This window comes from Lasiosphaeria miniovina (genome assembly GCF_030549165.1).
Source record: "Lasiosphaeria miniovina strain SMH2392-1A chromosome Unknown B0T26scaffold_6, whole genome shotgun sequence".
NCBI lineage: Eukaryota > Fungi > Ascomycota > Sordariomycetes > Sordariales > Lasiosphaeriaceae > Lasiosphaeria > Lasiosphaeria miniovina.
The window spans coordinates 4,247,282-4,273,279 of NW_026848225.1; the positions used below are offsets into that span (position 1 = coordinate 4,247,282).

The 25,998-nt window shown below is 54.0% G+C and overlaps 11 protein-coding genes across 11 annotated transcripts; 5 read left to right on the forward strand and 6 right to left on the reverse strand.

Annotated features, from left to right (window-relative positions):
• The first annotated feature begins 54 nt into the window (after positions 1-54).
• B0T26DRAFT_434705 (NUDIX hydrolase domain-like protein) lies at positions 55-1,185 on the forward strand. Its single transcript, XM_060434997.1, has 2 exons — positions 55-275; positions 336-1,185. The coding sequence occupies exon 2, from the start codon at positions 375-377 to the stop codon at positions 1,137-1,139; it is 765 nt and encodes a 254-aa protein (XP_060293561.1). The 5' UTR covers positions 55-275; positions 336-374; the 3' UTR covers positions 1,140-1,185.
• A 971-nt stretch (positions 1,186-2,156) lies between these two features.
• Positions 2,157-3,013, forward strand: B0T26DRAFT_434707 (uncharacterized protein). Its single transcript, XM_060434998.1, has one exon. It carries the CDS (start codon positions 2,420-2,422, stop codon positions 2,897-2,899), a length of 480 nt encoding a protein of 159 aa, XP_060293562.1. The 5' UTR covers positions 2,157-2,419; the 3' UTR covers positions 2,900-3,013.
• Positions 3,014-4,910: 1,897 nt separating this feature from the next.
• Positions 4,911-5,438, reverse strand: B0T26DRAFT_653795 (uncharacterized protein; the record flags this gene model as incomplete). Its single annotated transcript, XM_060438493.1, has 1 exon — positions 4,911-5,438. The coding sequence occupies one exon, from the start codon at positions 5,436-5,438 to the stop codon at positions 4,911-4,913; it is 528 nt and encodes a 175-aa protein (XP_060293563.1).
• A 383-nt stretch (positions 5,439-5,821) lies between these two features.
• Positions 5,822-8,036, reverse strand: B0T26DRAFT_434712 (uncharacterized protein). Its single transcript, XM_060434999.1, has one exon. It carries the CDS (start codon positions 7,861-7,863, stop codon positions 6,205-6,207), a length of 1,659 nt encoding a protein of 552 aa, XP_060293564.1. The 5' UTR covers positions 7,864-8,036; the 3' UTR covers positions 5,822-6,204.
• B0T26DRAFT_724432 (uncharacterized protein) lies at positions 7,963-9,200 on the forward strand. The gene has a single exon (XM_060442695.1). The coding sequence runs from the start codon at positions 8,210-8,212 to the stop codon at positions 8,828-8,830; it is 621 nt and encodes a 206-aa protein (XP_060293565.1). The 5' UTR covers positions 7,963-8,209; the 3' UTR covers positions 8,831-9,200.
• Positions 9,201-9,581: 381 nt separating this feature from the next.
• Positions 9,582-14,136, reverse strand: B0T26DRAFT_787683 (uncharacterized protein; the record flags this gene model as incomplete). The annotated part of the gene is made up of 12 exons (XM_060446804.1): positions 9,582-10,641; positions 10,719-10,912; positions 10,967-11,439; positions 11,502-11,552; positions 11,592-11,898; positions 11,932-12,321; positions 12,409-12,891; positions 13,009-13,386; positions 13,417-13,549; positions 13,631-13,740; positions 13,774-13,892; positions 14,055-14,136. The coding sequence occupies 12 exons, from the start codon at positions 14,134-14,136 to the stop codon at positions 9,582-9,584; spliced, it is 3,780 nt and encodes a 1,259-aa protein (XP_060293566.1).
• A 1,946-nt stretch (positions 14,137-16,082) lies between these two features.
• On the reverse strand, positions 16,083-17,168 carry B0T26DRAFT_755350 (uncharacterized protein; the record flags this gene model as incomplete). Its single annotated transcript, XM_060445949.1, has 2 exons — positions 16,083-16,337; positions 16,416-17,168. 2 exons carry the CDS (start codon positions 17,166-17,168, stop codon positions 16,083-16,085), a joined length of 1,008 nt encoding a protein of 335 aa, XP_060293567.1.
• A 3,267-nt stretch (positions 17,169-20,435) lies between these two features.
• On the forward strand, positions 20,436-20,684 carry B0T26DRAFT_755352 (uncharacterized protein; the record flags this gene model as incomplete). Its single annotated transcript, XM_060445950.1, has 2 exons — positions 20,436-20,562; positions 20,644-20,684. The coding sequence occupies 2 exons, from the start codon at positions 20,436-20,438 to the stop codon at positions 20,682-20,684; spliced, it is 168 nt and encodes a 55-aa protein (XP_060293568.1).
• Positions 20,685-20,729: 45 nt separating this feature from the next.
• Positions 20,730-21,784, reverse strand: B0T26DRAFT_434744 (uncharacterized protein). The gene has a single exon (XM_060435000.1). The coding sequence runs from the start codon at positions 21,694-21,696 to the stop codon at positions 20,854-20,856; it is 843 nt and encodes a 280-aa protein (XP_060293569.1). The 5' UTR covers positions 21,697-21,784; the 3' UTR covers positions 20,730-20,853.
• A 490-nt stretch (positions 21,785-22,274) lies between these two features.
• On the reverse strand, positions 22,275-23,454 carry B0T26DRAFT_755354 (uncharacterized protein; the record flags this gene model as incomplete). The annotated part of the gene is made up of 2 exons (XM_060445951.1): positions 22,275-23,175; positions 23,363-23,454. 2 exons carry the CDS (start codon positions 23,452-23,454, stop codon positions 22,275-22,277), a joined length of 993 nt encoding a protein of 330 aa, XP_060293570.1.
• Positions 23,455-25,116: 1,662 nt separating this feature from the next.
• On the forward strand, positions 25,117-25,749 carry B0T26DRAFT_603189 (uncharacterized protein; the record flags this gene model as incomplete). The annotated part of the gene is made up of 1 exon (XM_060435779.1): positions 25,117-25,749. A coding segment is annotated over one exon (633 nt), but the record flags the coding sequence as incomplete, so codon positions are not given.
• Between the last annotated feature and the right edge of the window lie 249 nt (positions 25,750-25,998).

Sequence of the window (25,998 nt, forward strand, 5' to 3'; positions counted from 1 at the left end):
GTACCGCCAGAGCGCGGACGACTGCTAGTTTCATTCGACGCCACATAGCCTTGTGAGGAGATAACGAATAAGCCTAGGTCAATAGGGTCTTTGCCTTGATGCTGGGCGTAGGACATGTCGGCGGCATGCTGTTGATAGCGCTTTCCACTGGGCATCTACCCGAGGGGGGTGCAATTGGCGGCGTTGGAGAGGTGGTGTGATGCCCGAGGTTCTACACGTATTGGTAGCGGCTTTGGGGCTGTGCTGCTGCAATCGGTTGTTGGGGTTATACAACGGTAAGCATTAGCGCCCACGTCATAAGGAGGGAGGCGCCAGCTCATTTTACCATCCCTCAGCTCCTCCGTACCCGCCGAACCGTTCAATGCCAGAGCCCTATGACGGCCATTCTAAGAATCCAACAGGCACACCGCTTCGCTCTCCTGCTCACGCAGCCTCGCCGTCGCCCCAGGGGAGTTTCTACAATGGCCGCTCAACCATCAACGCAGACTACGCGTCCCGGACCGATGCCCGCCATCCCGGACTTGGTTGTCCCGCCCCATCTTGAGCGTTTCAATGGCCCAGCACAAGAGTACATTGTCCGTCACAATAAACCCTGGGATGGCATCGCCGTGGGTGCCTTGGTGTTCTCCCCGGAGTCCAGGGTGCTCGTGATCCAGCGCGCCAAGACCGACTCGCTTCCCGAGAAATGGGAAATCCCCAGCGGTGTCGTATCCAACGACCCAGCCAGGGACGCCACCATCATCTCGGCCGTGGCAAGGGAGCTCTGGGAAGAGATAGGCCTGCTTGCCCGAGCGCTGACCAGGCTCGTCACCGCGCCTGCCGTGATCGGCTCTCCCGAGTCGGAAGCACAACTTCAGACAGAAGCGGATGGGTTCGTCTTCAGCAACAGTACCAGGACCAAGGTGTTTTGCCGATACGTTTTTGAGGCGGATGTTGAGGCCTTGGTCCCAGGCGGGCAGCATATCAGACTCAATCCCTGCGAACACCAGGATTTCTTGTGGGTCTCAGAGGAGGAAATACGAGATGGGATTGTTGGCGAGGAGAAGCTGGAGATTGACTTTACTAGTAAACACCTGCAGAGGTTGATTTCGGAAGGTTTCAGACTGAGGAGGGACTCTTGCAGTCTGAGAGAGAATTGAAGGCTCAATGCAGATTTCGTCGGTGGAGAAGGACCATAACCCGGGGGGGGGGGGGGGGGTTCGCGAGAGAATTTTCTGGGGTCCCGCAGTATCGCTGTTTATTTTGCCAGACCAAACGTGTAATTATTCCATCAAGCCAGCCAAACCAAATTTGGGCCGCCGTTTGGGCTGTTTGGTTTGATGGCAGCGCTGTCCCATGGTCACATCAGAGTTTACCGGGTCCTGTGGGCAGGCCTGGGCCCTTCATCAGGCTCCGGAAACCAATTTTCTACTGGTGGGCGGGTTCACCAATGAATGGTTCCAGCTGCCGTGTGAGTTGGGCAGTCTTTGACATGCAGTCGCTATTGGGCTGAGTAAAAGAAACAGGGGACGAAGATGCTGCCAGTTTTGGTTACCAAACGGAGCCGGGCTCCGACGCAAAGCAGCATTGACGACGATGCTGTCACGGCGCCGCCTCGGAAAGGCCGAGCTAAGAAGCCTTCTGCAAAGGTTGTCGATGCCCTCAAGCATATGAAGGCCAAGCCGGCTTCGAAGAAGCGTACTGCGCGCGGCGCGAGCAAGCCCACACCCGAAGTGGCCGATTCTACCGATGCCGCTGACGATGCCTCTGACGATGCCTCGTCTGTTGACGAAGTCGAACAAGTTGACGATGCCGACGAAGACGATATTATAGTTGCCGGTAGTAACGCTCTTCCTGAATATACCTTCCCGGCATCGGCCGACATTCGCATGTAATGCACGGTGTAGTGGCATAGAAGCGCCTTCTTCTAGAGCCTCAAAGCCCCTCCGCCGGCACCGCCACCTACGGTATTGATGAAGAAGATAATAAGCGAGCGAGGCGGTACAGAGGGCCACCCTACAGACGAAGATGGCCTCGGTATGTTCGTTGGCGAAGATCTACTAGATTAGGCGTATACCGTACAAAGCGCTATGGCGAAGGCAGTCGAAAGAGAGGCATCTTGCTTCCTCACAACATTCTACCGCCTTGATTACTCGGCTGGAGTAAGAATGGCGAGGTCAAATGATGCCACGTTGTATTCTAACTACATATATGCGCCTTCGAAAGGAAGTGCTTCCTTTCCAACTCAACTAATCGAAGCTACAGCCGTTATTCAAAGCCTTCTACCTTGCAACTCGGGTATGTTCTACCTCAACCTCACGCATCTGTATACCCTCGAACAACCTCCCGTTACAACACCCACTTCGCGATCTATGCCGAGTATGTTCAACAGCCGCATGCCTAGTACGCCTGTTATTTCGAACACACCTTCTGCGGCAAGATGGAAAAGGTTGTCGATAACCGGCATGCTCAAGAAGAAAGAGATGGAAAGGAAACAATATTGAACTACCTTGCGCTTCAGAAGCTGTTGAAGTGTAGCCTCGGGTCTGGATGTAAGCATTACATCCAGAGGCAGCCTTACCAGTGGTGTTTTGTTGACGACGGTACAACTACACACCGTAACGTGTCGGCTGAAGACATTCACAAGTGGGTAGACGAGATCGGCCTCAACAGACGGAATAAGTGGAATGCCGCCGATCTCAAGCTTCAAGAAGCCCGGGAGGCTGTAGCCGGGCCCGGCAGCCACCCTGAATGGAATCCAAGCCTTTCTGGAAGACGGGAGTTAAATCGGCTTCTTGCCTCGGTAAAAGGATCACCAGAAGCCAAATACCGCCTGCAATGGCTGGTGGTTTTTCGTTGCCCACGGGCATGCAATACGCCGATGTGCGTTGGTCGCGGTTCAAGTACTGAACCATGGTAAAAGACACGCGGGCAATGTGCGCCGGACCGAGGGCTTTCGATTGAGCTACTTTTTGGCCTTATACAGGGCGTTTTGACGAAGAAAAGCCGCTTGAATGTAGGAATTGTTCAATCGTTGGATGGCGCGCATGTCACAAATCATGGCTCTGTGCAAAGGTTGGCCCTCTAGCGCCAAAAGTGGATTGTTACCTGGCGCTTGCAACGCACAGTAACTTAGGCCTGACCTTTTTAGGGTTAGCCCCCGTACTAGCGCGTCCAAACGTGCCCCTAAAGCACCTACCTGTAAGACACACTTCGACTCGAAGTCGAGCCGCATCTTTCTTTGAGGCTCTCGCAGGGAGCATTACCCACTTGATCACAGGGTCCTCTTTATGTCCAAAATAGTTTCGAAACTGCCATATTCTTCCCCTTACACCCCACAACGCGAGTGGGCCCAGCTTCTCTCCCTCATTCCTCGGGAGGCCTAGATACGAAATGAGAGACTGTTGAGAGGTGTGAATCCCCAGTGGCAGTCTTGGCCCTAGAGGCCATGTGACAGCCGGTGCTTCCGACGGTGTCATGTGATTGGCAAGCGAGAGAATGAGATGCTCAGGAAGTCGGGAGCAACAACACAGTGTAGCTAGAAGAACGAGTAACGCAGCCGGCTGCGTATAATCTAAGGCCACTTTTGGTTCAGCCTTTGGGTAGGTTATAAGGGCCAAAAATGGAAACCGACCCAATTGCTTCCAACGCTTTTGGCGACTCGGGTTGAGTACAGGGCCAGGTCGGGGCATCTAACCCACTAGTCCAGCCAAATCCATCTGCCCGTCCTAAGAAAAGTGAGGCTATACTAATGAGTACAAATTTGTAAGAGAAGGCAGGTACGCCTGATCAAGGTGATCACAGTGAAGGGAATAATAGGGCGAACAATGACTGGTATTGGTAAAAGACTTCAACCTGGCCCTCGGAAAGGAAGGTGGGCGAGGGCTACTATTTATATACATAGTTAGGTAGTTCAATCTGGCGGGTGCCTGGGCCGGGTGTTTGGGGCGTCTTCTTACCATAGGCCCTGGAGGTGTGGGACAAGACGGATACCGTCCTTATTGGCAACCCAGCGGAGGACCCGGACGTTAGAAGTATTATCGCCCGACTGCCGGGGCACGAGTATCTCCCGATATGGTACGACCAGCGCAAACATGGCCAGCTCGGTACAGAAGAGGCAGCAGCTGCGCGGGCCTCTGCTTACAGCGTAGGGGCTCCGTCCCGCTCATTTAGCGACGCTATGGGCCGCGAGTGTATTCGATTTGAGATTCTTCGTTCTTTACTCTCCACAACAGACAAGACCAGGTCAGACAAGAACGGCGTGATTCTCCGGCAGGCGAGTTTTCTTAATATCCAGGGACTCCCCTACAAGGCCGTCGATACGCTTGGCCGGACCGCAAGCCGCATACACTACTGCTTTGCCGGTCAGGTGATTCACGAGTAGAGCATGGATACGGGCGACAAGTGGTTCCTTAAAGCTGTGGATGGGAGCATATTGCGTACGTGGAATAGTACAAATCAGGTCTTTCGGCCCGTGTACTACGCCAAGCGGCGGGTCTGCGAACTATATATCTAGGATAACGAGACTAAGTATTTGACTAAGAAGACTGAGTTTGGTAACTTCTTGCCCGATGCGGAGGCAAGAAACATACGCCAAAGGATTATAGCTCACGCTGTTGGAATATAATGGTGTCTCTGTCTAGACTAGTCCAAAGTCTTGGGAGCTGGAGCGCTCCGATGCCCAGCCTTTGTTATATTTATTTATGTAGTCCTATAACATGATTCCCGGCATGATACTCTTGGAGGGCGGTCACCTCCCAGAGAGTCAGGGATGTAGTGGAGTCGAGCGGCAATATCAGATCTCACGACTTTACCTAGCACTGCAACGTGGCCGAGATTTGAAATGGGACCCAACCCACGCCGGTGATGACAACTCAATCCGCTGCAAACAGAGCCGTCGTAATGACCGGCCACTGTATACCAGCCAAATATCAGCGTCCACTCTCAATGTCCAGGATGGTCAAGGTCTTACTCACTACGGTAGCCAAGAGCATCGCAAACGGATAATGCGCGACACTCACAACCCTCTCCATCCATACTTGCGCCGGCCCGCTACCTGTCAAACCCGCCGCAGCATGCGCAATGGGAAGCACCCACTGCGTTCCCCACCATGCATTCGCCGCCTCTGAAAGCAGCGTTACCCAGATGCCCGTCATGCCATAGTATACAATCTTCCGCTGCCAGGGCGCAAGATAATCCACCACCCGCTTGTCAGAGGCTTCGCCGGCAGCTGTTCGAAATGGCTTAGAATTGAGCAGTGCGCCAGCGGCGACGACCATGGTGCCCTCGACGGCGAATTGGATGTGGGCCGTCAGACCGAGGCGCGGATAGGGCGTGAGAGGAACCACGAAGCCGAAGAGGAGCCCGAAGCCAATCAACCCGGAGCCATGGCGGAGAAGACTGAGCGGGAGGTTGAAAGGCTGAAGGGGGTTGGAAGGTTGCTTTGCTTGCGATGCCATCGGGAAGGTAAATTAGGGAACAAAACAATTTCCAAAACTCGGGGAGGTTGGGGGTCTTTGAAGACGGACGTGATGCTCTGCCTTTGTCATGCTCGAGCTACCCCGCGCGCTGACAAGCATGTTCGAGCTACCCTGCGCTGACAAGCAGGCGGTGACCAGCGGCGGCGTTGCGACTCTGATCATGCATGCTGCTGAAAAAAAACCAACCGGCTTACGGCAGCAATCCTTTCCGACTTCAAAAATTGGTCGAATCAACGGTTTTGCCCTGGCCTTCAACGGTGCTACAACATCGAGCTGCAGGACTCTTCATTGTTGTCTGCGGGGGAATCCAAGTCCGCCCCAGAAACTGGGCAGAAAACATAGGACTCGCGTTCCCGATCCGTCACTCAAACACTGTGACTGTGCCGACCGCTCAACTGTGTCGCCCATATCCGCAGCCTCAGCGTGCGTGCGTTCGTCGCCAGACCGACGAGATCGGCCCGATGAAACAGCCACTGCAACAGGGGGGGACGCTCAATACCAGCTGCGCCTCACCAAGATTCTTGAGCGAGGGAATGGCTTTCGGTGGAGCTCCTTGCCCCATTTCTCCGAGTCGTATCCCTCACCCATAATCTCTCTCTCCTTTTCCCGCTCCAGCTCCCTCCGCGCCTCGACGTCTTCGCCCGTGGTCTCGGGGACGAACCCCTCCCACCACAGATACAGGAGGAATGCCTTCAAGCCGCACCCGGCAAGGTTCTTGCGGACATGCCGGAATATCACCCTGTAATTAGATCTCGGTGTGGCGCCTCCTGCGCCGCGCCTCACCGCGCGCGCCGGGGATACCCTGGAGCGCCGCCACTACGTCATCTCGCCCATGCGCGTCGCGCACGTGTAGCTCCAAGGTCAGCGACGGCAGACGCGCGTGCGTGCGGAGCAGCTCAACGAGGCGCGTGAACTCGACTGTAGCGCTCACGTTACGTCGGATCGACGCGACGAGTGTCAGCCGGGTGAGGTGGTGCAGCACGTGCGGGGTCGCGGTCCTAGTGCGTACGCCGCCGCTAGGCTCGAGAGCGGCCACCGTGCACCAGCTGATGTTGTTGTATGCGGCTAGGATGCGGTTGCGGCCGTAAAATAACTCCAGCGCCAGGGCGCGGAATTGCTTGCTGACGAGGAAGTATGAGACTGGCACCGCATTGCAGTGACAGCAGCGGCCCCTAAACGCCATGCTGGTTTTGGCACAGAACACCTCGCTGAGAAGCCAGGCGTAGTGCCCTTCGAGCCTCGAAAATTGGGGGATGACATGCTCGGAGCCGCCGTCGCAGAGCCGGTTCAGCACGGGCCTCTTGTCAAAGTACTTGACTTCGTAGCCATCATTAACAATATGCGTGAAGCCCAGGACTTGAAGCTGTAGTTCTGTGGGGAGATCGAAGAAGGGGAAGCTGGGCTGGTACTTTGCTGCCTCGACTGTGGCCCTCGCTAATGCGGAGAGCTGCTCGTCGTGTGAAGCTGGTGTCTTCTTGCGCCGTCCGAACGAAATACCGAGATCCTTGAGTGAGTGGAGTTGACGAAGTGGCGTCGCGATACGCTCAGCCGTCCTAAAGTCCTTGACCACGCAGTGAACATAGAGACTGAGTCGCTGCAGCTCAGCACTCTGCTCTAGCTTCTGGCAGATCCTGTCCCACTGTGCGGTAGTGCGGCGGTCAAGCGTCAAGCGAATATCCAGAGGCCTCTCGTTGCGGTATGCGTCCCCTCCCTCCCGCTCGCTCCAAGGACAGCCGCTCGGCTCAATGAAGTGAGAGAACCACGGGTCATACACGCTATGATATAGCCTCAAGTCGGTGGGTATGGGATTCGTACAGACTCCTGACAAGAAGCAGCTGGAGCATCCGCAAGGAGTGAGGCTGATGAGTAGGCATCTGATTGCCTTCATAGCTTTTGGGCTAAGGTTCTCGAGAACATCCAACCCGCCAGCGCCGCTTGCTGAAACTCCCCAAATACGGGACACGTATAGGGCCTCCTCCACCTCGTCGTGGATGGTGCGAGACAGATGTAGGAGGTTGATCGGAATTCTCCTTCTCCAATTGACGCGGAGACGTACGCGCTTCCAGACATCGGCTAGAGAGTATCCATCCGGCGACTTCTCTAGATCCTTGGACTCAATATCTCCGCACCAATCGTCCTGGGACAGCGTATCTGGTTGGCGATTTCTCCAGCAGTTGAGGTCGATGAACGGTTCTATTGCCTCCTGTTCAAGGCCGGCGAGGTTGTAGATTGCTCGCCTAACGTTGGGCGGCAGTCTCATGAGGTTTGGGACGACAGGGCTCGCTGCCGCCGCCGCCGGCGCCGCCGCTACGCCGTTGGCTCGGGGAAAGAAGTCTGTGATTCTCTGCTGCCTCATCTTCGATGTTGAGTCAGATTTCACTTTGGTGGTCCGAGGATCGGGCATTGATTTAGAATAGCGGTCAGATGACCATTAAGTGGGGCAAAGATATAATGGATCCTACCAGGGCCCTCCCATTTTGGGAGGAGCGGATATGCGGATTTGGTCTGATCTCGAAAAAAAGTCATCCTGGACAAGATCAAGCATTGCAAACTTGAACTCGCAGATCCGAAAAAAGAGGGAAGAGAAGCCCCTTTCTGGAACCTCAGTGCCCAAAAGTAGTGCCTCGCGAAAAGTTGACAGAGGTGCAACACCTAATAGGTATCTTGGATAGCAGTTCACGAGCGCGCCTGCCGCCGTGTCGAGGGGCGCTAACTGGGTCGACGTCGTCGGGCTAGGCACTGACAGCGCCATGTGGCACAGGTCCCGGAACGGGTCGGCGTGGACCGCCGACTGGGAGTCGCTGGGTGGCATCTTCAGCAGCACCGGCAGCCCGCCGGCCGTGGTATTATCGTGCCGGCCGGTCCGGGTGGACATATTTAGGATAGGGGCGAACGATCAGATGTTGCACAAGGCTTTTTGGGACGGTGCGGCGGCGGCGGGTGGCTGGATCGAGTGGGAGGACCTAGGCGGCATCTTTGTCAGTCCGCCTGCTGCCGTGTCTTGGGGACCGGACCGCGTCCATATCTTTGGGCTCGGCACCGATAATGCGATGTGGCACAAGGCCTGGGACGGGTCTGCGTGGACGGCCGACTGGGAGTCGCTTGGCGGAATCTTCAACAGCCCGCCTGCTGTTGTGTCCTGGGGACCAGACCGCGTCGATGTCTTCGGGCTTGGTACTGACAATGCGATGTGGCACAAGGCCTGGGATGGGGAGGCGGCCTGGCTGCCCTCGGCTACAGGCATGGTGTTTTTGGCTTGGGGATTGACGACGGCTTGTATCATAAGGCCTGGGATGGTAGCGGGTGGAGTCCTTCGGGGGTGGGTTGGGAATATCTTGGTGGTATCTTCACCAGCGCGCCGGTTGCAGTGACGAGAGGGATTGGTCGGATTGATGTTTTTGGTCTGGGTACGGATTACCAGATGTTGCATAAGGCGTGGGATGGCTTACGTTGGGCTCCCTCGAGTACCGAATGGAAGGCTTTGGGTGGCATCTTTGGCCCTGACGAAGCAAAGGCATGGGGGAATGGAGTGGTTGTAGCTGTGCTGATGCCAGCGATGGGGTCATAGCCTTTTATGGGAACGTTGAATGTAAACCCCAGCCGCAGAGCCCGCGGGCCCAGAGACGTTTCCGGCAAGGTTGGGTGAATAAGGAAAATTTCGGGGCTCCTGGCTGTTCTGCGGCGGCCAAGATGCCTATGTCTCGATAATTTTTATAAAGAGTCCGCTACTCGTGAAACGTGCGAAGACTTTCTTCTCCAAGGTACGAAGTCGACGTTGAGCAGTTGGCACCCGGCGACACAGCTCGAGAGTTGTGAATAATGGTTAGAGACAGTGGGGAGGCTCAATGGCACTCCAAACAAAACAGAGTACCAAGTCTTGGGTAATTATCTGATACTTGCAAGGTCAAGTTACTGCGTAGGCACACGAGTGTACGGATCATGACGTATCAACCTAGTACATACCCAAGATACCTAATTAGGTGCTGCACCTCTGGGACTGGGTGCCTAATCTACAGCTGGAAAACGTGGCAATTACAACGTTTGTGCAGAAGGAGTTAGTCGAAACTCGTGGAAGATTGCCCAGTAAACCATATCAGCCTCCAAGTAAACACTGACAAATTATCAGCTTGCCAGTTCGTCCCGATGCTTCTTCCTCAGCTTTTTGCCGACTCGCTTCTCCTGCGTCGGAAAGTCCTGCCACCGTAGATGTTTCCGTTTTGACTGAGAATGCTCTTCATTCGCCTTCCCCTCGCTTCCTCGAGAATACCTCAGCATAGGCTGCGATCTTACATATCGCAAGCCCCTGGCACCGTGAGACAGGCTGCCATCGGCCCTCATTTTAGCCATGTGCCACTGAATCCAGTACATCTGTTCGTGCTCGCGCAGGTAACGATTCCCGTGGAAGCTACGGAGCACCACATCTCTAGCGCGTAGGCCCAGCCGCCGGCGGTCGTCAGCACGCTCGTACATTCGCCGTGTCAGCCATTCAACATCCGCGGCCGTAATACTGTCAGGCAGAACGACAGCGTGTCTGGAGGCGCGGCTGGCAGCGAAAGCAGGGCCATCCCTAGTAAAGCGGCTCCACGGTCCGACCATGGCGAGGATGCTGATCTGAGCTCGCGCTAGCGCCATGGGATCGTTAGGGGGTACGACCTCACCATAACGCAAAGATTCGTCATCCGGGTCCGTCAGCACAAGCGCCGTGGAGCCAACTTCAGTGGCGACTATGGGGACGCCGGCAAGAGCTGCCTCACCAATGGCCAGCGGTAGGCCCTCAGAGATGGAGCTGTTCATGAAGAGCCACGCGCTACGCAAGACCTCCTGGGAAGAGGCAAACCCGGCCAGCGAAACATGGTCGGAAAGGTTGTAAGCCGTGACCAGTTTGCTCATCTCGATGGCGTAGGCGGGCTGGCGATCCTGCGCGCCATAGATGAGAAGCTTGTACTCGCAAAAGCCAAACTTATTCACAATGATGTCGGCGGCGATGAGGGCTGTCTTGATGTCCTTGATGAATTGTACGTTGGATAGCATGACGACAGTCGGCTTATTGGACTCAACCTTGTCGGTCGGACGGAACGATTCCATATCCGAGATGCCGTTGACGATAGGATCAATCTTGCGTGAAAACTGGTTACGGTGTATCAGACGCCCACTATCAGTTCCAAGCTCGGCTTCCCAAATCCTGGTTGGCGCATCGCTGTTAGTCTTGAACAAAGTTTCGCGCCCCGGCGGGGGGGGAAGGGGGGGGAGCACACTCACGGATTAAAGACGGACGTGCACGGTAGAATCACGTCGGCGTGGAAGTAGGCCAGCCGCGTAGCCAGTCCGATACCCGCCAGTAGCATAGACTGCACGGGAATAGAGAGGGAGGACTGGGCCGGGCTAATATTGAGACAGCACTCACGCCACAGGATAGCGTGGTCCCAAATGCCGAATGTCACGCCCCGGCGGTACTTGAGAATAAGGCCAAACAGGCTGCTGATTCCATGGTGCGTGCTTTAGAAGACACGCGGGCAATCTTCAGGGACCTCGACAGAGAAGATGAAGAAGTACGAGCTGTAAATAGCAAGGGCATCCTGGAAATCATTCATGCTGGGCCGCTCGACATCAAAAGACGTTGCAGGCTCCCGCACGTTGGTATTATGGTAGGGCGTCAACCAGGCCTCGACCCATGCGCCCATAACCTCCTTGGACTGCCATGTCGTATTATAGTCCTTGTTCTCGAAATAGTTGGAGAGCGCAATGAATACTTGGCTATACTGTTGTAGCTCGGTCCTCGACGGCGCTTTAGTCCGAGCCCCCCGGACAAATAGTTTGATCAAGGGAACAAAGGTCTTGATAATATCGCGGCGTGTATCTGTGATTCTGATTTTATCGTCTACTTGTGACTGGAGCAGGTTGTCGATGACGCCGTGATTAGGAGTCTTGCCGTCCACGCCCCATAGCGGTAGTAGCTTCAGGGACTGGACGCTTTTCTCGACTTGGAAGCGAGGAATCCCGTAGTCGTTTGCCGTCTCCGCCAGGCATGGTTGCGAATTGTACTGTGGCCGTTAATCAGATCTCGACGGTAGTTGGAGACGCCGCCAGGAGCCTCTGGCTAGCAGCCGATGTCATTGAAAATTACCGAGATACGATTGTCGGTATCTAGATAACAGTCTTGTGGCCGGTTGGTGATTTGATTGGCGTCCTTGCTCTGACCTATAACGTACAAGTCGGCCGCCTTGATGGGTAAGAGGCACATCTCAGAAACCTCCCTCTCGATCTCGATTGCGGCCACAATCTGCTCGATGTTATCGTCGAGAGCTTTCTTGGCCTTGCCAAGGCGGCCAAGGTCACGGGCTCGCCAGTATCCCTTGAGCAAGGGCTCTTCGCGAAGAATCACTTCGTCCATCCAGCAGGCTGTCACAGCGTCGACATTTCCGGCAGTGAGCCAGTGGTTCTAGAGCTCGCTGCGCAACCACTATGTGGGGACGCGGCGGTATCTGGCCTTTTGGAGACCGTAGGGCCACCCAAGCGGGTTCAATCGCGATACAAAAGACGCCTTATTCGTGGCGCTTGCTGCCAGTTGGAGGTCGCGAGGGCGGTGATGCACCAAAAGGTCGTCGTCGTCAAAATTGACATTAGTCGGTCGGATGAGAAGCGCGTCTTCTTGATCAAACACTCGCGGAACATTGGTAACGACCGTCTTGATATCGCCTTCGTGCAAGTATGAATTTATGATAGGATCCCGGCGATGCAGGAATTCCCACGTTGTGATATACGTCTTGCCGTTAACGAAGCGGATTACACAACAGACTCTGTCTGATGGTACCCAGTCGCACTTTGTCCACTTGGCCGGGGAGTCACCCCTTGCGGGTGAGCCCTAGTAGACAGTCATGCTTTTGCGAGAGTCTGGGCCCTCGAGGCGGTAGTTAGCCTTGAGGATGTTTCTGCTGTTTTTTTCTCTTACCTTGTACCCGTACTGGAAGACAAAAGTATCGGATGCTAAGGTGAGGGTGCTATGGGAAATCCTCCCAATCCCGTCGTAGTGATAGCGGATGCTGGTTGAGCCCTGAACAACTTGTTTGTAGCGCGGCCATCGCCTGGCGTAATTATCGTCGTACTCATATGTGCAAATTCTGTCAATTGTGCCTACCGCGTCTGTCCGACTTTTGAGGCGGAGGTGTTCGTCATAGACCGCAATAGATAAAGGCTGCTCGTTAGGTGGAGGCGTATCAATGCGGCCCGGGAAAATATTCAAAGTTAGTGTGCCCTGGTCGTTTCTAGACACGAAGCCTGTGACAACCCTGCGTGGAAGTTCCACCACGATGATGTTCTTCTTGAGGACTCTCGAGGCTCCTTTGCGCGCGAGCCGAGATATGTGCGCCAAGGTAGACCGATGGTATATTATCAAGATATCCACCCAAGCATTCTTGATGAGCCAGCACACTTTCTAAGCCGTGAGAATGACCAAGAGCAGCTTGTCGCGGAAGGGCCATGCTCGAAGACAAAACCAGAGCTCACGTTTAATATCAGAGGCGGCACCTGTGATGATTCCGATCTATTTGACAGTTGTGATAGGCACATGTATCAAAAAGCTCGTCATCCTCCAAAAGATTGACTCCTTCGCGTCTGGTTTAGCGAAAGGTTTAACAACCTCAGGGTCTGAGTAGAGCGAGAACCGAGACAGAGATTCTGTAATCGGCGCGTGTGGTCTTTGTAGAGTCCGCTGGTATATCCCGAGGGCGAGATCGAGATGAAAGTCGATCGTCTGTCGATCGATTTGTGCGGCTTCCATCCATCGACTGAATTCCATGCACAGGGAGACATGCCTTCCCGCGACGCGGCATAAGATGGCGCGGCGAGTTGCCGGAGGTAAGTCCTCCCAGCAGGAGTCGACGTCAACATCAAGGCAAAGATGCCTCAGTACCTTTAAGAATGTTCTCCTCTATATTACTTGCAGCTCCGTAGCGGCCACCGCTGCCAGCTCAAAGTCAATTCTCTTGGAGAGATCCTCGGTGCCGCTAACAAAGTGCTCGGATTGAATGGCATGGGCATTCCCGTACTTTAGCAAAGCTCGCGTCGAGTGGTAAAGCAAGTACTCGTACAGCCTAGAAACTAGTAAGCGGACAGAACTATAGCGTCTTTATGATAAGGGTACCTACAGCTCAGAAAGGAGTTCCTGCCACTACGTAGACGTTGTTTCGGCCTCTTCGAGGAAGCCTGCGGTTATGTGGAGGACGCCATCGTCCCAAGTACAAAAGGAAGAGGTGCCGTCATGGCCATGATTTATCATGTCAGTCTGTGTGACGATGTTAAAAACGATATTCCCTACCAGCCATGCCTCAAGGGCAAGATCTAAGAGAATCGTCGACCAAGTCGCAGCACGTAAATACGCGCTTGGGCATTCCAAGCTTCTTTTCAGGAGGGCCGTAATCCTTTCGGCCGCTTCGACTACACTCGCCGAGGTGATCCGCACAATTCCGAGGATATGCGACACGGATGTTGGTCCTACAGCATTTGAATTGCTTTCAGTTCCAGCCCTGAGACGTTTCTGCCAAGACTGATGATCTTCGGGTGCGGGGGCCGTGGGCGCCTCGTATGGTCTGAACTTACGAAAATCAAAGATGACCCACACGGAAGTCAGGACAGCTGCAAGAACAGCAGAAATGTCCAGTGCAAGGACATTGTTAAACATGGAATCTCTCGTAGCAGGTATAGCGTGGAGAGTATAGCCGCTCGCGAACCCGAGGACTGCGGATGCGTAGGTGACAGTCAGATGTGACCCAACGTCTGTCGTGAAGCAGCGGTTAAATTGCAAGACAATTGCTTCGTTAGTACGTAACCGCCAACCTGCAGCTAGTCTGCACTTTGGTGACTATTATGTTGGACTCGTCTAGCGGATGCAAGATCCGACAACTTCTCCCCCGACAGCTTGGTTCGGTCTTGCCAGTAAGGATGGAGAGTTGCATCCAAAACCATAACGGAGGCATAAAAGTAGAGGAGGCAGAGGCCGACGCCATAGCGCGCCCGGAAATCGATGTATATGGTCGCGTTGTTACCCCAAGAGCTGCTAACAACATCGACCCAGTGGTCCATTAAATATATTAGGAATAGGGCGACATTCTGGCCCAGCTGCGTAAAGATTGATATTAGCAGATCATTCCGGCCTAAGCTATCAATACACTCACATCAAAACGCGCAAACCTAAAGAGCATGAATATGCTGTGCTCTTTCAGACCACGAGACAGCTGTTGCTGCGCCTTCATCGCCTGCTGAAGCTTGGCAAACCAGGCGGTGGTGAAGAGATCCGGGATTGCCCCATCCTCTTGGTGGCTCTTCCGCAGGAGCCATTGAGCATACGGGAGGCCCTTTGCGATCTTGGCGACAAATGGATCTGAGACAGCGGCGGCGGGTCTGCGCTGCAGCTGCGCCTGTACGCTCTATTCGAAGGCGCACACGGCCATCACCTGCAGCGGCTCGGCCACTACGGCATCCACCTCCTTTGAAGATGTGCTATCGTTGGACGGATCTCCAAGTTTGGCCGAGTACCACTCTTCAATGTCCGATAGTTGTAGGGCAGGCACCTTAGTCAACCAAGCTGACCATTTATAGTAGAGTTTCCGGTATTGAATCAGGAGCGTGATGAGAAAGCCGTAAATCACCGGGAGATATATTTTCAGGTCGTGCCCATTGACGAGGCTCGATACGATAGGCGATATGAATAGTAGAGGTATCGTTCTCCATAGAATAGTGCGCCCCGAGGTCAACGGGCTACTACGCTGGTGCATCGTAGCCATTATGCCTAGAGGTAGGCATCCGGGCCATCAGTCAGCCGCATTTTCGCTCGTATAAGGGCGAGCATCCACACAAAGAGCGTCTTACCTATAGTATAGAGATAGAGGGAGATGGCCACCAGATAGGCTAGGAAAACAAAGCCGGCGGCCACGGAACGCCTAGCGGAGAAGGCAATTAGGCCGACGAGGCCGACGATGGTAGTCAGCACGAAGCCGCCAGAAAGTCTCTGCACGTGAAACAAAATCATGTTGTCGTAGGCGTACTATCAAGCCAAGTCAGCACGAGACCGGGATGTAGAGAGCCCCCCAACGACTTTGCGGCGTGGGTGAGACTAACATGACCAAGGTAATAGCTGCTAATACTCCCCACCCATCCAGTCGCGCCGGCCGCCAGAAGCAGTGCTATTAGCAGAGCATAGCAACCCATCTCGAGGAAATCGAGACCCATATATGCTGTAACAAAGAGGCCCCGCCCGACCAAGATGAGAAGCAAAACATCGATCATCGCGGGTAAGGCAAATATGGAAAGAACACCGAAGTCGTGGGCTCTCTACTTCTACTGCAAGAGAATTTGGCCAAAGCCGCCATAGTATGGCACGTTGGCCTGCTGCTCGTCCTCTAGCCTTGCGGCGCGGGCCCGCTCGGCTTCCATGATGTCGGCTGGGCTGGCGTAGCAGCTGAAAAGGCCGCTGCTCTCCATTACGGAGGCTGGCGGTGGGTTTCTCTCCAAGTGGGCTTAATATCGATCATAGATAATGCGGCCCAGGTCGCGGGGCAAGATGCCCAAGTACCCATAGCTCTGCGAGCCGACAGACCAGAGCTCGGCGAAGACGGCAGCCTGGTCCGACTACGACAGGAAGAAAAGGCAGCGGTCGGTGGCCTCGATGTAGACGTCGTCGAGCGCGGCGCGGCGCAGCGCGGTGAAGAAAAACAGTGCAACGAGATCGGCGTTGACATCGACGTATTCGCATGTGCTCCACGAGGTCCACGGGTCGTAGGCATGGAGCAGCACATCGGTAAGGGCATTGAGGCGGTCGCGATCAGCCGTGAAAAGTAATTGGTTAACGAGGCTGTCCACCTGACCGTGCAACCGGACCAGGTTCTCAAGCGTGGGTAGTTCCGCCGCCCCGCCCCGCGCAAATTTCTCCAACCTCATCTAGAGTAATTGCTTCATGTCTACAGTACCCTCCCAATACAGCAGGCTGTGTGTGCGGATCCAGGCCGAGTCATCGGCGACGTTCAGGAGAACATGCTCACCAAAGGCCTGAATCGCGGCGATGAGGGGATGTCCCGTCATTACCACACGCAGCCGCTGCAGGAGAAACAATATCTCGCTCGGCGTCGCGCGCTCCATTTCGACCGTAATGCTAACGGGCAGGCCGCTGGCGTGCGCTGGGCTGTCTTTCATCAGCTTGTCTAGCCTGACCTCTTCCTCGAAACGCGCAACGCGCGGCACCCGGTTTGCGGCAAGCCATACGTGGAGGGCTATGCCCACAACGCTTAGAGCTTGCTTGGAAATGAAAATGTCGATGCAATTCTCATTAGCGCTGGACACGCCCCAGAACTGAGCGCCGCTGTCTACCACTCGAAACCCCGTGGACAAGCCTACATAGATGGCTGCCGTGCGGCTGGTCAGGCTGTCTATAAACGCCTCGACTGCGTCCGGATGCTGGGTGCTGAGGCGGAAGGCCCGGAGCTGCTCGAGCATCCTCTCAACCTCGGCGTCTCCCATTCTCTCAAGCATGTTGAGGTCTCTGAGATGGGCCTGTGTCTCGACGACGCTATCATACTCGTTCTGGGAGGCGCCAGTGATGATGGGGAAACATCCGAATGGAACGAAGGCTTCGTTGTTGCAAGACACGTCCCAGAATTCCTCAGTCTGTAGGAGGAAGTCGACGTATACGGGTAGATCGACAAGTGGTGGACACTCCATCTGAATGTCGAGCAGCTGTCCTGACAGTGGCTGTGCCGTGAGCAGACTGCGAGCGTCCGGGAGGACGCGGGCAAGCCCGTCAAGGTCGAGAGGCGCAATCTCCAGGGCCGGAGAGTCTGAGGCGTTTCTAATATGGACCCTTCTGACCTGCTTGATCCAAGCCTTCTACAGCTGCGAAGTCTCGTCCAGCGCTGCCGTCAGACCAGATTATCAGATCAATTTACCAATCAATTCAAACAAACAATCGGGATTTTTGGAACTGTCAGATCAAACAAATCAGATATCGGCCGGGCTTATTTGACAGATATAACAGATATCTGAGGCTGTTCAGAGCCCGGATTTAGACGTTTTTCCGGCGCCGTTGGTGTTTTGGACCGGGGTTCAGGACCCCTGACCGGTCATCCCTGGCCTGCTGAACCAAGCCAGGGTTAGCAAATTCTGTTTTTCCGGACCCGACGGAAGCTGTTCCAAACATCCTGACTGCCCAGACGATGCTATTCTAAGCATCCTGACTGCCCGAACGAAGCTATTCCGACTCTCCGACCCTCCTTATGTCATCTGCTCCCATCTCTGCCTTCGCGGCTATACAGGCCCGGCCTCCTTCCATCTCCAAGCAATTTGCTGTAGCGTCAAGTACGATTCCTGCTGACGATGCCTCTGTCTCTGATCTAGTCAAGATTTCCTGGAAGAATCGACGTTTCATCCCGACCGGAGTCATCCACACCCAGAAATCCCGCGGCAGACGCAGCTGGATAGCAGATTACGGCTTCTTCATGACCGAGCTCGAGCCAGATAACCGACTGAAGCAAACCGTGTGGTGCTGTGGGACTTGTGACGCCCGGGGCCAGCCTCAGTTCTTCGTTGCTTCATCTACATCTTCCTCCATCGAACATCTCTTCAAGAAACACTCCATCGTCGATCCGGAACAGTCAGAACAGCAGCAACAGCAGGGCCCCAACGTCCTCAAGATGCAATCAACAGCCGCCCGGCGAAGGCCTGCCTCTGCCCTTGCTATTCCTCGAACAAGGATTGACCGGCTGAAGGAGCTGTGTGCCTACTTCGTCATTAACTCGAGCCTTCCCTTCGCGATATTCGAGGACCCCTATCTACAAGACCTGCTCGTTCAATTCAACCCAGCTTTGCAACAGCAAGTGCCATTTGGTCGGACTGCAATTAGGAACGAGATCGAGGCTCTCTTCCTAGCACGCAAACAGGTGGTCCGGAAGGCGATCCTGAATGCTAGGACGGCTATACACTTCAGCTTCGATCTCTGGACGTCTCCAAATCGACTAGCCTTCATCGCCATCATCGTCCACTACCTTGACGGAACCTATCAGCCTGCGAAGCGGATGATTGCCTTCAAGCAGCAGTCAGGAACCCATGCCGGCCTGAATCTCGCTGAGACGTTGATTGGGGTCATCCAAGATTGGGGCTTTGGAGAGCGGTTGGGTGTAGCGATCTGTGATAACGCCACGAACAACGATACCTGTTTACAATCCCTCTACAGCCGGTTGTTCCCCCATTGGGATCGCGATGCTATTCGGAGTCGAAGAATGCGCTGCTTCGGTCACATCCTCAACCTAGCAGCTAAAGCCTTCCTCTTTGGCGATCGGGCAGATGAATTCGAACAACAGGCTGAAACCCTCGAGGCCCTAGAAGTAGACGAGCTAGATGCCACCCACTGGCGCACTAGGGGACCCATTGGAAAGCTCCACAACATCGTCAGATTCATCCGAGCGTCTCCCCAACGAAGCGAGGCTTTCAGGAAGACCGAACGGGATGACCGGTCGATCCAAGGGAGCTTCTTGCTGGCCGAAGCAACAACCAAAGAGCTGGAGCTGAACCAGAATAATGCTACGAGGTGGAATTCGACCTTCCTGATGATTGAGAGGGCATGTCTATTACGGAATACCATCGAGAACTACCTAACGGACCTCGACCTCGACCGGACCGCAACTAACAAGGTCTCTGCTGAAGATCGTCTTTCCTTAGAGGACTGGCGGCTCCTTGCAGAGGTTCAGGAGATCCTGACGCCCTTCTACAGGCTCACGATGATTACCCAAGGCCAGGGTCAGCTTCACGAGGTCCTCACGGGCATGGAATACGTCCTTGATAAGCTTGAGCGGTGGAAGCAGCTATATATTGATGAATCTCTCAATCCGGCAGTAGCAACAGAACCGGTTCGGCCACCAACCCGCAGCCGGCCTTTGCAACGTAACAGAGCAGCCATCGAACCTGGGTTTACTTCCCGCTTTAACGAAGAAGCCCTCCCGGATCACACGAGGCTGGTTTATACTAATCTTGCTGCTGCTCGGGCAGCAGGCAACTTCGATAGCCTTGGAGCCCAGCAACGGTCCTTCCTTCGAAGTGGGATCAACAACGCATGGCTAAAGCTCAACCACTACTATACATCGATTGGAGAGTCATCCTTATTTACATCAGCCGTCATTCTACATCCCGGGCTCGGGCTTGGGTGGCTCGAGAACGTCTGGACCGCTCCAGAGCAGGTTATCTGGATTAGCGATGCTAAAAGGGCTCTCAAGGCTTACCTCGAGGCCTACTACCCTGAAGCCAACGAGCAGGGGAGCCGCTCGCCCTCTGCAGAGCCGGAACCAGTTGGGCAGGGCCCTCCGAAGAAACGGAAGGTCGAATTGGAAGAGGCAAGGCAGTGGATTGCCCAGAGGTGTCCCCAGCTCTCTCAGACGGCTTCGGAGCTTGAGGTCTACTTCAGGACGCCTCGAGAGAACACGGAAGATCCGATTCAGTGGTGGAGGGACCACCAGGCTACCTACCCTCGTCTTAGCTGCCTTGCGTTGGACCTACTAGCCATCCCAGCTATGGCCGATGATTGTGAGAGAGCATTCAGCATCGCGAAGCTGACCGTGACGTCTCAGAGGCACAGCCTGAGCAGCGAGGCTATTGAGTATTGTCAGCTGCTGAAGAACTGGTTGTATGAAGACGAAAGCCGCGGCCAGCAGCAGCTGCAGCAGCTGCAGGAAGAATAGCAGCCGTTGGGATGTGGTAAGCCCAGAACACCAAGAATCGGGGTCGCGATGCTATTTCGGTGGCTGGAATAGCCTCACGGCGGTCAGCAGGGGTCCTGATATCAGACACTACCAGACATATCAACTAAACAGTCAATCAATCAGATTTCGGGCCCGAATTCCCTTTCAGATCAGATGGGCACCCTATATTTGATCTGATTGATCTGACGGCAGCGCTGGCCTCTCCGCGTACCCTTTGCAGTACCATCCTAAAGCCGCCGAGATGAGAGGACAGCTCATAGCGTGTGGCCACAAGTTCGCGTCCTTAATGGGCATCCACCACCAACAGTATGAGGGCAAGGCGTTCTACATCGACGACGAGGGTGACATTATCCGCCGACACGTCAAGGGTAGGGTCATGTTGAATTCTGTTGTGGAACTAGGCCGTAATTAGGGCCAACTGTTCCACAACAATAAGTCACTTGTTTTAGACCAGGCCAACGGTTTGACGGTCGGAGGGATACAGGCCTAGTGCTTAGAGGTTGAAAAGGAGCTTTCGTTATTTAACGCGAAAGATGGTGGGCACTTCTTTCCTACGGGGGAGGACAATTTTTTGAACACGATAGACACTCCATTTTTTTCGGTCTGGATGTGAAATCCAACACATCCAATGCGTCGAACTGGAAAATAAATAGCGAGTACTAGTCGAAGAAGGCGACGTGCTTGTAGCCGTACTCTGCCGCGTACTCTGCCGCCTGCTGTGCGTATGTGGCTGAGATGTCGCGGAATATCGATGGCTCCGTGGGCTCGGTCTTGGCTAGGGCGTCCCGGAGATTTGCGTGCGGCGATACGGCGGACTTGAGACTAGCGGCCTGCTTCATGACAGACCTCGAGTCCCTGATGTTTAGGACCGCTAGGTTGGAAACATGCTTGCCGCCGTGAAATAATCTTAGGAAGACGTCGACGCGGCCGATGCTGGCTTCTCCCGGGGTGACTTCGGATCCGAACTGCAGCGACCACTCGCCAGGCATCTCGACCTGGGCCAGCGCGGCCTCAATGGGGAATTCCATCAGGTACCAAAACACTTTGACGATGTAGCGGCCGGAAATTTCGGACGGGGTTTCGATCGTGGTCAGCTTGGCAAGCTCGTCCTTGTGATTCGAGATGTGACACCTGGCTGGCTCTACGAGCTCGGTCTCGACTGACAGCGGGACCCAGGATATTGGCGCCGTCGCCTTCGTCCTCGAAAATGTGGTCAGAGCACTGTCCGAATTCGCAGGCTCAAGAATATCCAGTTTGGCGCGGCCTTTGGTGTAGTAATCCAAGACACTAAAGTCTCGTTTGAACCTGCTGAGGATTTTCATCTCAGCGGCTATGTCGCCTGCGGAGATCGCGTTATAGCTTCTAGAGCGTGGAATGAGGGAGTGCAGTTGCGAAAAGGTGACACGCTGGACCGGCTTTCCGCCATGGCGGGAATTGAGACGCAACACTCTGAGTCTCGTGAAAATATTTAAATTGGATTGATTAAGTATCCAGGACGCCATAATGCATGCAATGGTTGTAAAATGGTTGTCGGCGCGTGTTTTGGGTGGTTGTGTGGTGCGAGTGAAGTTTGGTAGGGCAACTTCCTACGCGTCGAAGGGGCTAGAAATAAGCAAATAACCGTACCGTACTTGGGTAATTATACTTATCCGTGTGATTAAGAGGCAAGTTCATGAAATTAACTTCAGTCTGATGGCCTTGTAACTGAGCGTAACTAGAATGGATGAGTGCAAGTTAGTTAGTAATTATTAGACTTCTAGGATCAGAAAAGTTTAATACAAAACGCGTTCACGAATGGTTTCTCGTCGACGTCAAGAGCCGAAACGAACTTAAAAATAATAGCATGAGGTGTCTGTGCAATGGAAATTAGATAGGCCCGGCCTTTCGATTTACGCACACAGTAAACTATACGTTGTTCTACCCACGCGTCCAATTCGCCTGCGAACTGACCTTGCCAACGGATCCAGTCCATCCAGGGCACCGCCCATCATGTAATTCGCCTGCGAATGTGTTCCAGTCAATAGAAACCGTCCGGCAGCACCACATCACTGGTCCTGTTAACCGTGCTACTCTAGCTAGTCTACTTCTTTTCCGGAATCGGGGTTGTCGATCTAGAGGGTGGCGGGCTCCCGTTCGGGTTGGCTGCCTTCCACTTGTTGACAGCTTTGAGGAAGAAGCCAAGAATCGCGTGCTCAATGTCACTATCAATTACCTCTGCCTTGCAGACGAGCCCGGCTGTCGGGACAGGCCTCGGCGCCGCGGAAGAGATATTCATGTCCGACAGCTCCAGAACCAACAACTCAAACCAGTCAAAGAAAGCGATGTCGTGGACTTTGGTGTGTTCGGCATACGCGGTGCCCTGCTTTACCAGTTTTCCTGCTGCCCCCTTGAACTTAGTATCGTCTGTGGCTGAGCAACTTTTCAAGGCCTCGTCGTATGTCTCGAACTGTGACTTGGCTTTTCCGAAGCTCATTCTAGAGAGGGAGATGTTCTTAGCCGCCTTCAGATCAAGAACGGCTAGGTCGCGGACATGTTTGCCGTCGTACGCTAGCTTTAAGACTATGTCGCATTTGACGAAGTCTTCTGTGGCCTTGCTGCCGTAGGGATCTTCCGGCTTCAACGTCATATGCCACTTGCCCGGCAACTTGACCTGCTCCAGGGCAAACTCGAGGGGAGGGCCCATGATATACCAAAACATTTTGACGACATAGCCCTCGTTTGACGGTCCTATGGATCTGGACAACGAGGAAGGCTTCTCAATCGTATCCGTCTTCTTCAGCTCCTCCGCGTGCTCTTCAACAAAGGCGTGGGCGGCCTGAATGGCCGACTGAAAATGCAGCGGAACCCAAACCTTTGGCGGAATTGCCTTTTGCGTATATGTTCCTCCTTCGCCAGTCTGCGGGTTGGGGGGCTTCTCGATCGCGATCTGGGGGCGACCCTTCTTGTAGTAGTCATAGACAGAGAAATCCCTTTTGGATACCCTGTTTGTTCGCCATAGTCAGTATCTCGCTCTGATTTCTCACTGATTGATTTAGAGAGCAAGCTCTCGAGTGGCTTGGGGGATCCGAAGCACGGAAGCAAGCGTTTAGGGATGTTGGTCCATTGTTGGTCCACTGTCGGACTAAGACACTTTGTGCTAATTAACAGTGATTCACATGATGGACTAACCAAATGATCTGCTGGCCGCCATTGAAGTGAGTGAGAAAGTTAGTGTTGTTCAATAACTTGGACGTGACCAATGATCTGATAGCGGCTGACATGGCGAAAAGTTGAGGATGGTTGCTTGTTGAAAATGACTAGAAAAAAGCAAGTTCCCGCTGGGAATTCGATTGAGACGGAGCAATCAAGGGGATGAAGCTTGGTTGCGTTGGTATTGCTGCTATCCTTACGTAGGCAATGTTGCGAGAATGCTGTGATGGGATGTGGAATGATGGAACAGGGAGAGGAAGAACGGATCCCAAGGAGACTTTATATCACCAAGCGTCATACTGTTTCTTGTCCTCTGCCTTTGCTAGGAGCACATTCGGGTCTGTTGGTGGTCTTTACGATGACACCATCTGACATGACACATACCTCTTCGCAAAGATGACTTCAAAGGCGTTGACCAACAGAGACCAAAATAGAAACAGCCCACAGGACCCATTGTCAATATTGGCCAAATGCTCGACCCCAAGAGGTCCACAAAAGGAAGCTGAGTTCTGAGGCAAAGTTATATCAGATATGGGTGGGCAAGTGGGCAAACGACCAGAGGTCTGTCTGCAATACGAGGCAGTTGCGAGGGCAACGCCGTCTCAGTCCTGTCTGGGCCGCTGTTGTTTTTGCAGTAATCAGAGCTAATTAATTGACGAATTGATTTGTCTGACAGACAGTTGGCCTTGAATGTGCCGTTGTCACAGGCCCAAAATAGCTCAAGCAGAAACGTGAGGTGGGGCTGCGGCAAGAGAAGGCTCGATTCGGGTACAAGTTTGAAGCCCCAACGCAACGAATGATGAATCCCCTCTTGTCAACTTGTCATTGTTGTGTACCGTAAGCTTCGGAGGTCGGCTTGATTCCGAAACGTGTGTGCCTTGGCCCAACAAGTGCGTGCCACCCGTTGTGTTACCCAGAATGAAAAAAGGAACAAATAAGGCGTTTGCGTCACGGTGCCTTGATTACTTTTTTGGCGGCGTTCGACCACGAGCGGATACGAGCTGACCGTCAGGTGTGGACGGCGGCACTGGACGCCCGCGCCTCCGCCCCACTCTACTCCAATCCCCCCCAATTCAGGTTGGCTATTTGCAAATAGCGGAAGAGAGGATATGCATACAGCGAGTGCGTCGCTCACCCACCAGTTATATTTCACCTATTTCCCTCGAGTACATACATCAACTCACATGACTGAAATTCGCCAACCCCAGCTCTTTACCCCCCCCAATCCCACCAAGGCGAACGCAGCTGCATTTAATCACTTGTCTCGTCTCCAGAACTTGCGCATCATGAAGGCCAATCTTTTGCGTCGAGTTCTGCTCAACAACGGACATTTGCCGCACTTGCTGACCATGTCTCAAATCCGCCCACCCACGCCATACTTTTCAGAACAGCAGCTCAACCTGCATCGCATTGAACCGCCACGGCCATTGCATGGCGTTTATTTAGACGGCCTGCTCTCTCATCTGAAGGAGGCAGACCCGTACAGAAAGTTTGTCGAAGAGAATCGCCGCCGCCGGCTTTCCGTCTCCCTCGAAGGCAAAGACCTGCTCGACTACGCCCTGACGACGCCCGCCTTGCCCTACACCCGCCGCAAGGAAGAAGGCAAGGTCGATATCATCAGGAAACTCACCGGCCACAACACCGCACGAGGTGGAGGTCCCAAGCTGCTCGTCTGCAAGGGCAAGGGGCTTCAATCGATTACGGGCGGCCAGGCCGACACTGTTCTCCTCAAGATATACGACCCTATGTGTTACCCGTTTACTGACCCCCGGCCGAGAGACATCGTCGTCGATGCAGAGAACGACTTTACTGTCGAGGCGGCAGCCTACGCATACCTTGACCCTCATATCGGTGGGAAATTCATCCCAAAGTACTACGGCTCGTTCGTCTTCAGTATGCCCATTCCCCAGCAACAGGGCTTACCCAGCCAGCCGGCAGGGTCGAGACAGGTCTTTGCTGTGGCTATAGAGTTTGTCGAGGGGGACCCCCTGAGTCACTTGAAATCTGCCGATTATTCCGAAGCTCAGAGGATGCGTGTAATGGGCAAAGCCGTCAAAGGCTACACCATGATCCGCCACCACCAGGTCCGCCACAATGATCTGGCGCCGCGGAATATAATGACCAGCACCAAGGACTTCAACAGCGAGAAGCTCAGAATCAGTTTCCTCGACTTGGACGCGGCAGAGGTGTTGCCCCTACTTAAAGGAACTCTCCCGCCCAAGCCGCCCAAGCCCGAGTCGCCAATCAAACTCTTCTGGGACGATATCCCGTCGGAGATGCAAGAGATGGGCTGGGTTTCCCTGGAATGGACTGAAGAAAAATGGAATGCTTGGCTTGTGAGAACATTTTTGGGCGACAAAGAGTTCGACCACGAGTCAAATGAGTGGAAAGAGTGGGCGAGGGAGAATCTGCGACAGTTGCATTGACGCAGCTAAGAAAGGACATGTTTCTTGCCTTTTTATTACAGTTTATCTGCTTTCTCGTTCTTCTTTGTTTTCGTTTCTCAGTGGCCGGACCACTTCATACCGGGACTCGCAGGTTTATTGGCGCAGAGGTTATCACACATATGACATATGTAACGGATTTTGCAGCAAACTGATTGACACTGTTGACCT

Excerpts from the sequence above, each read along its gene's own strand:
- B0T26DRAFT_434744 (XM_060435000.1), bottom strand. The coding sequence starts at position 21,696 with ATGGCGTCCTGGATACTTAATCAATCCAATTTAAATATTTTCACGAGA.
- B0T26DRAFT_434707 (XM_060434998.1), top strand. The coding sequence starts at position 2,420 with ATGGAAAAGGTTGTCGATAACCGGCATGCTCAAGAAGAAAGAGATGGA.
- B0T26DRAFT_434712 (XM_060434999.1), bottom strand. The coding sequence starts at position 7,863 with ATGCCCGATCCTCGGACCACCAAAGTGAAATCTGACTCAACATCGAAG.
- B0T26DRAFT_724432 (XM_060442695.1), top strand. The coding sequence starts at position 8,210 with ATGTGGCACAGGTCCCGGAACGGGTCGGCGTGGACCGCCGACTGGGAG.
- B0T26DRAFT_434705 (XM_060434997.1), top strand. The coding sequence starts at position 375 with ATGACGGCCATTCTAAGAATCCAACAGGCACACCGCTTCGCTCTCCTG.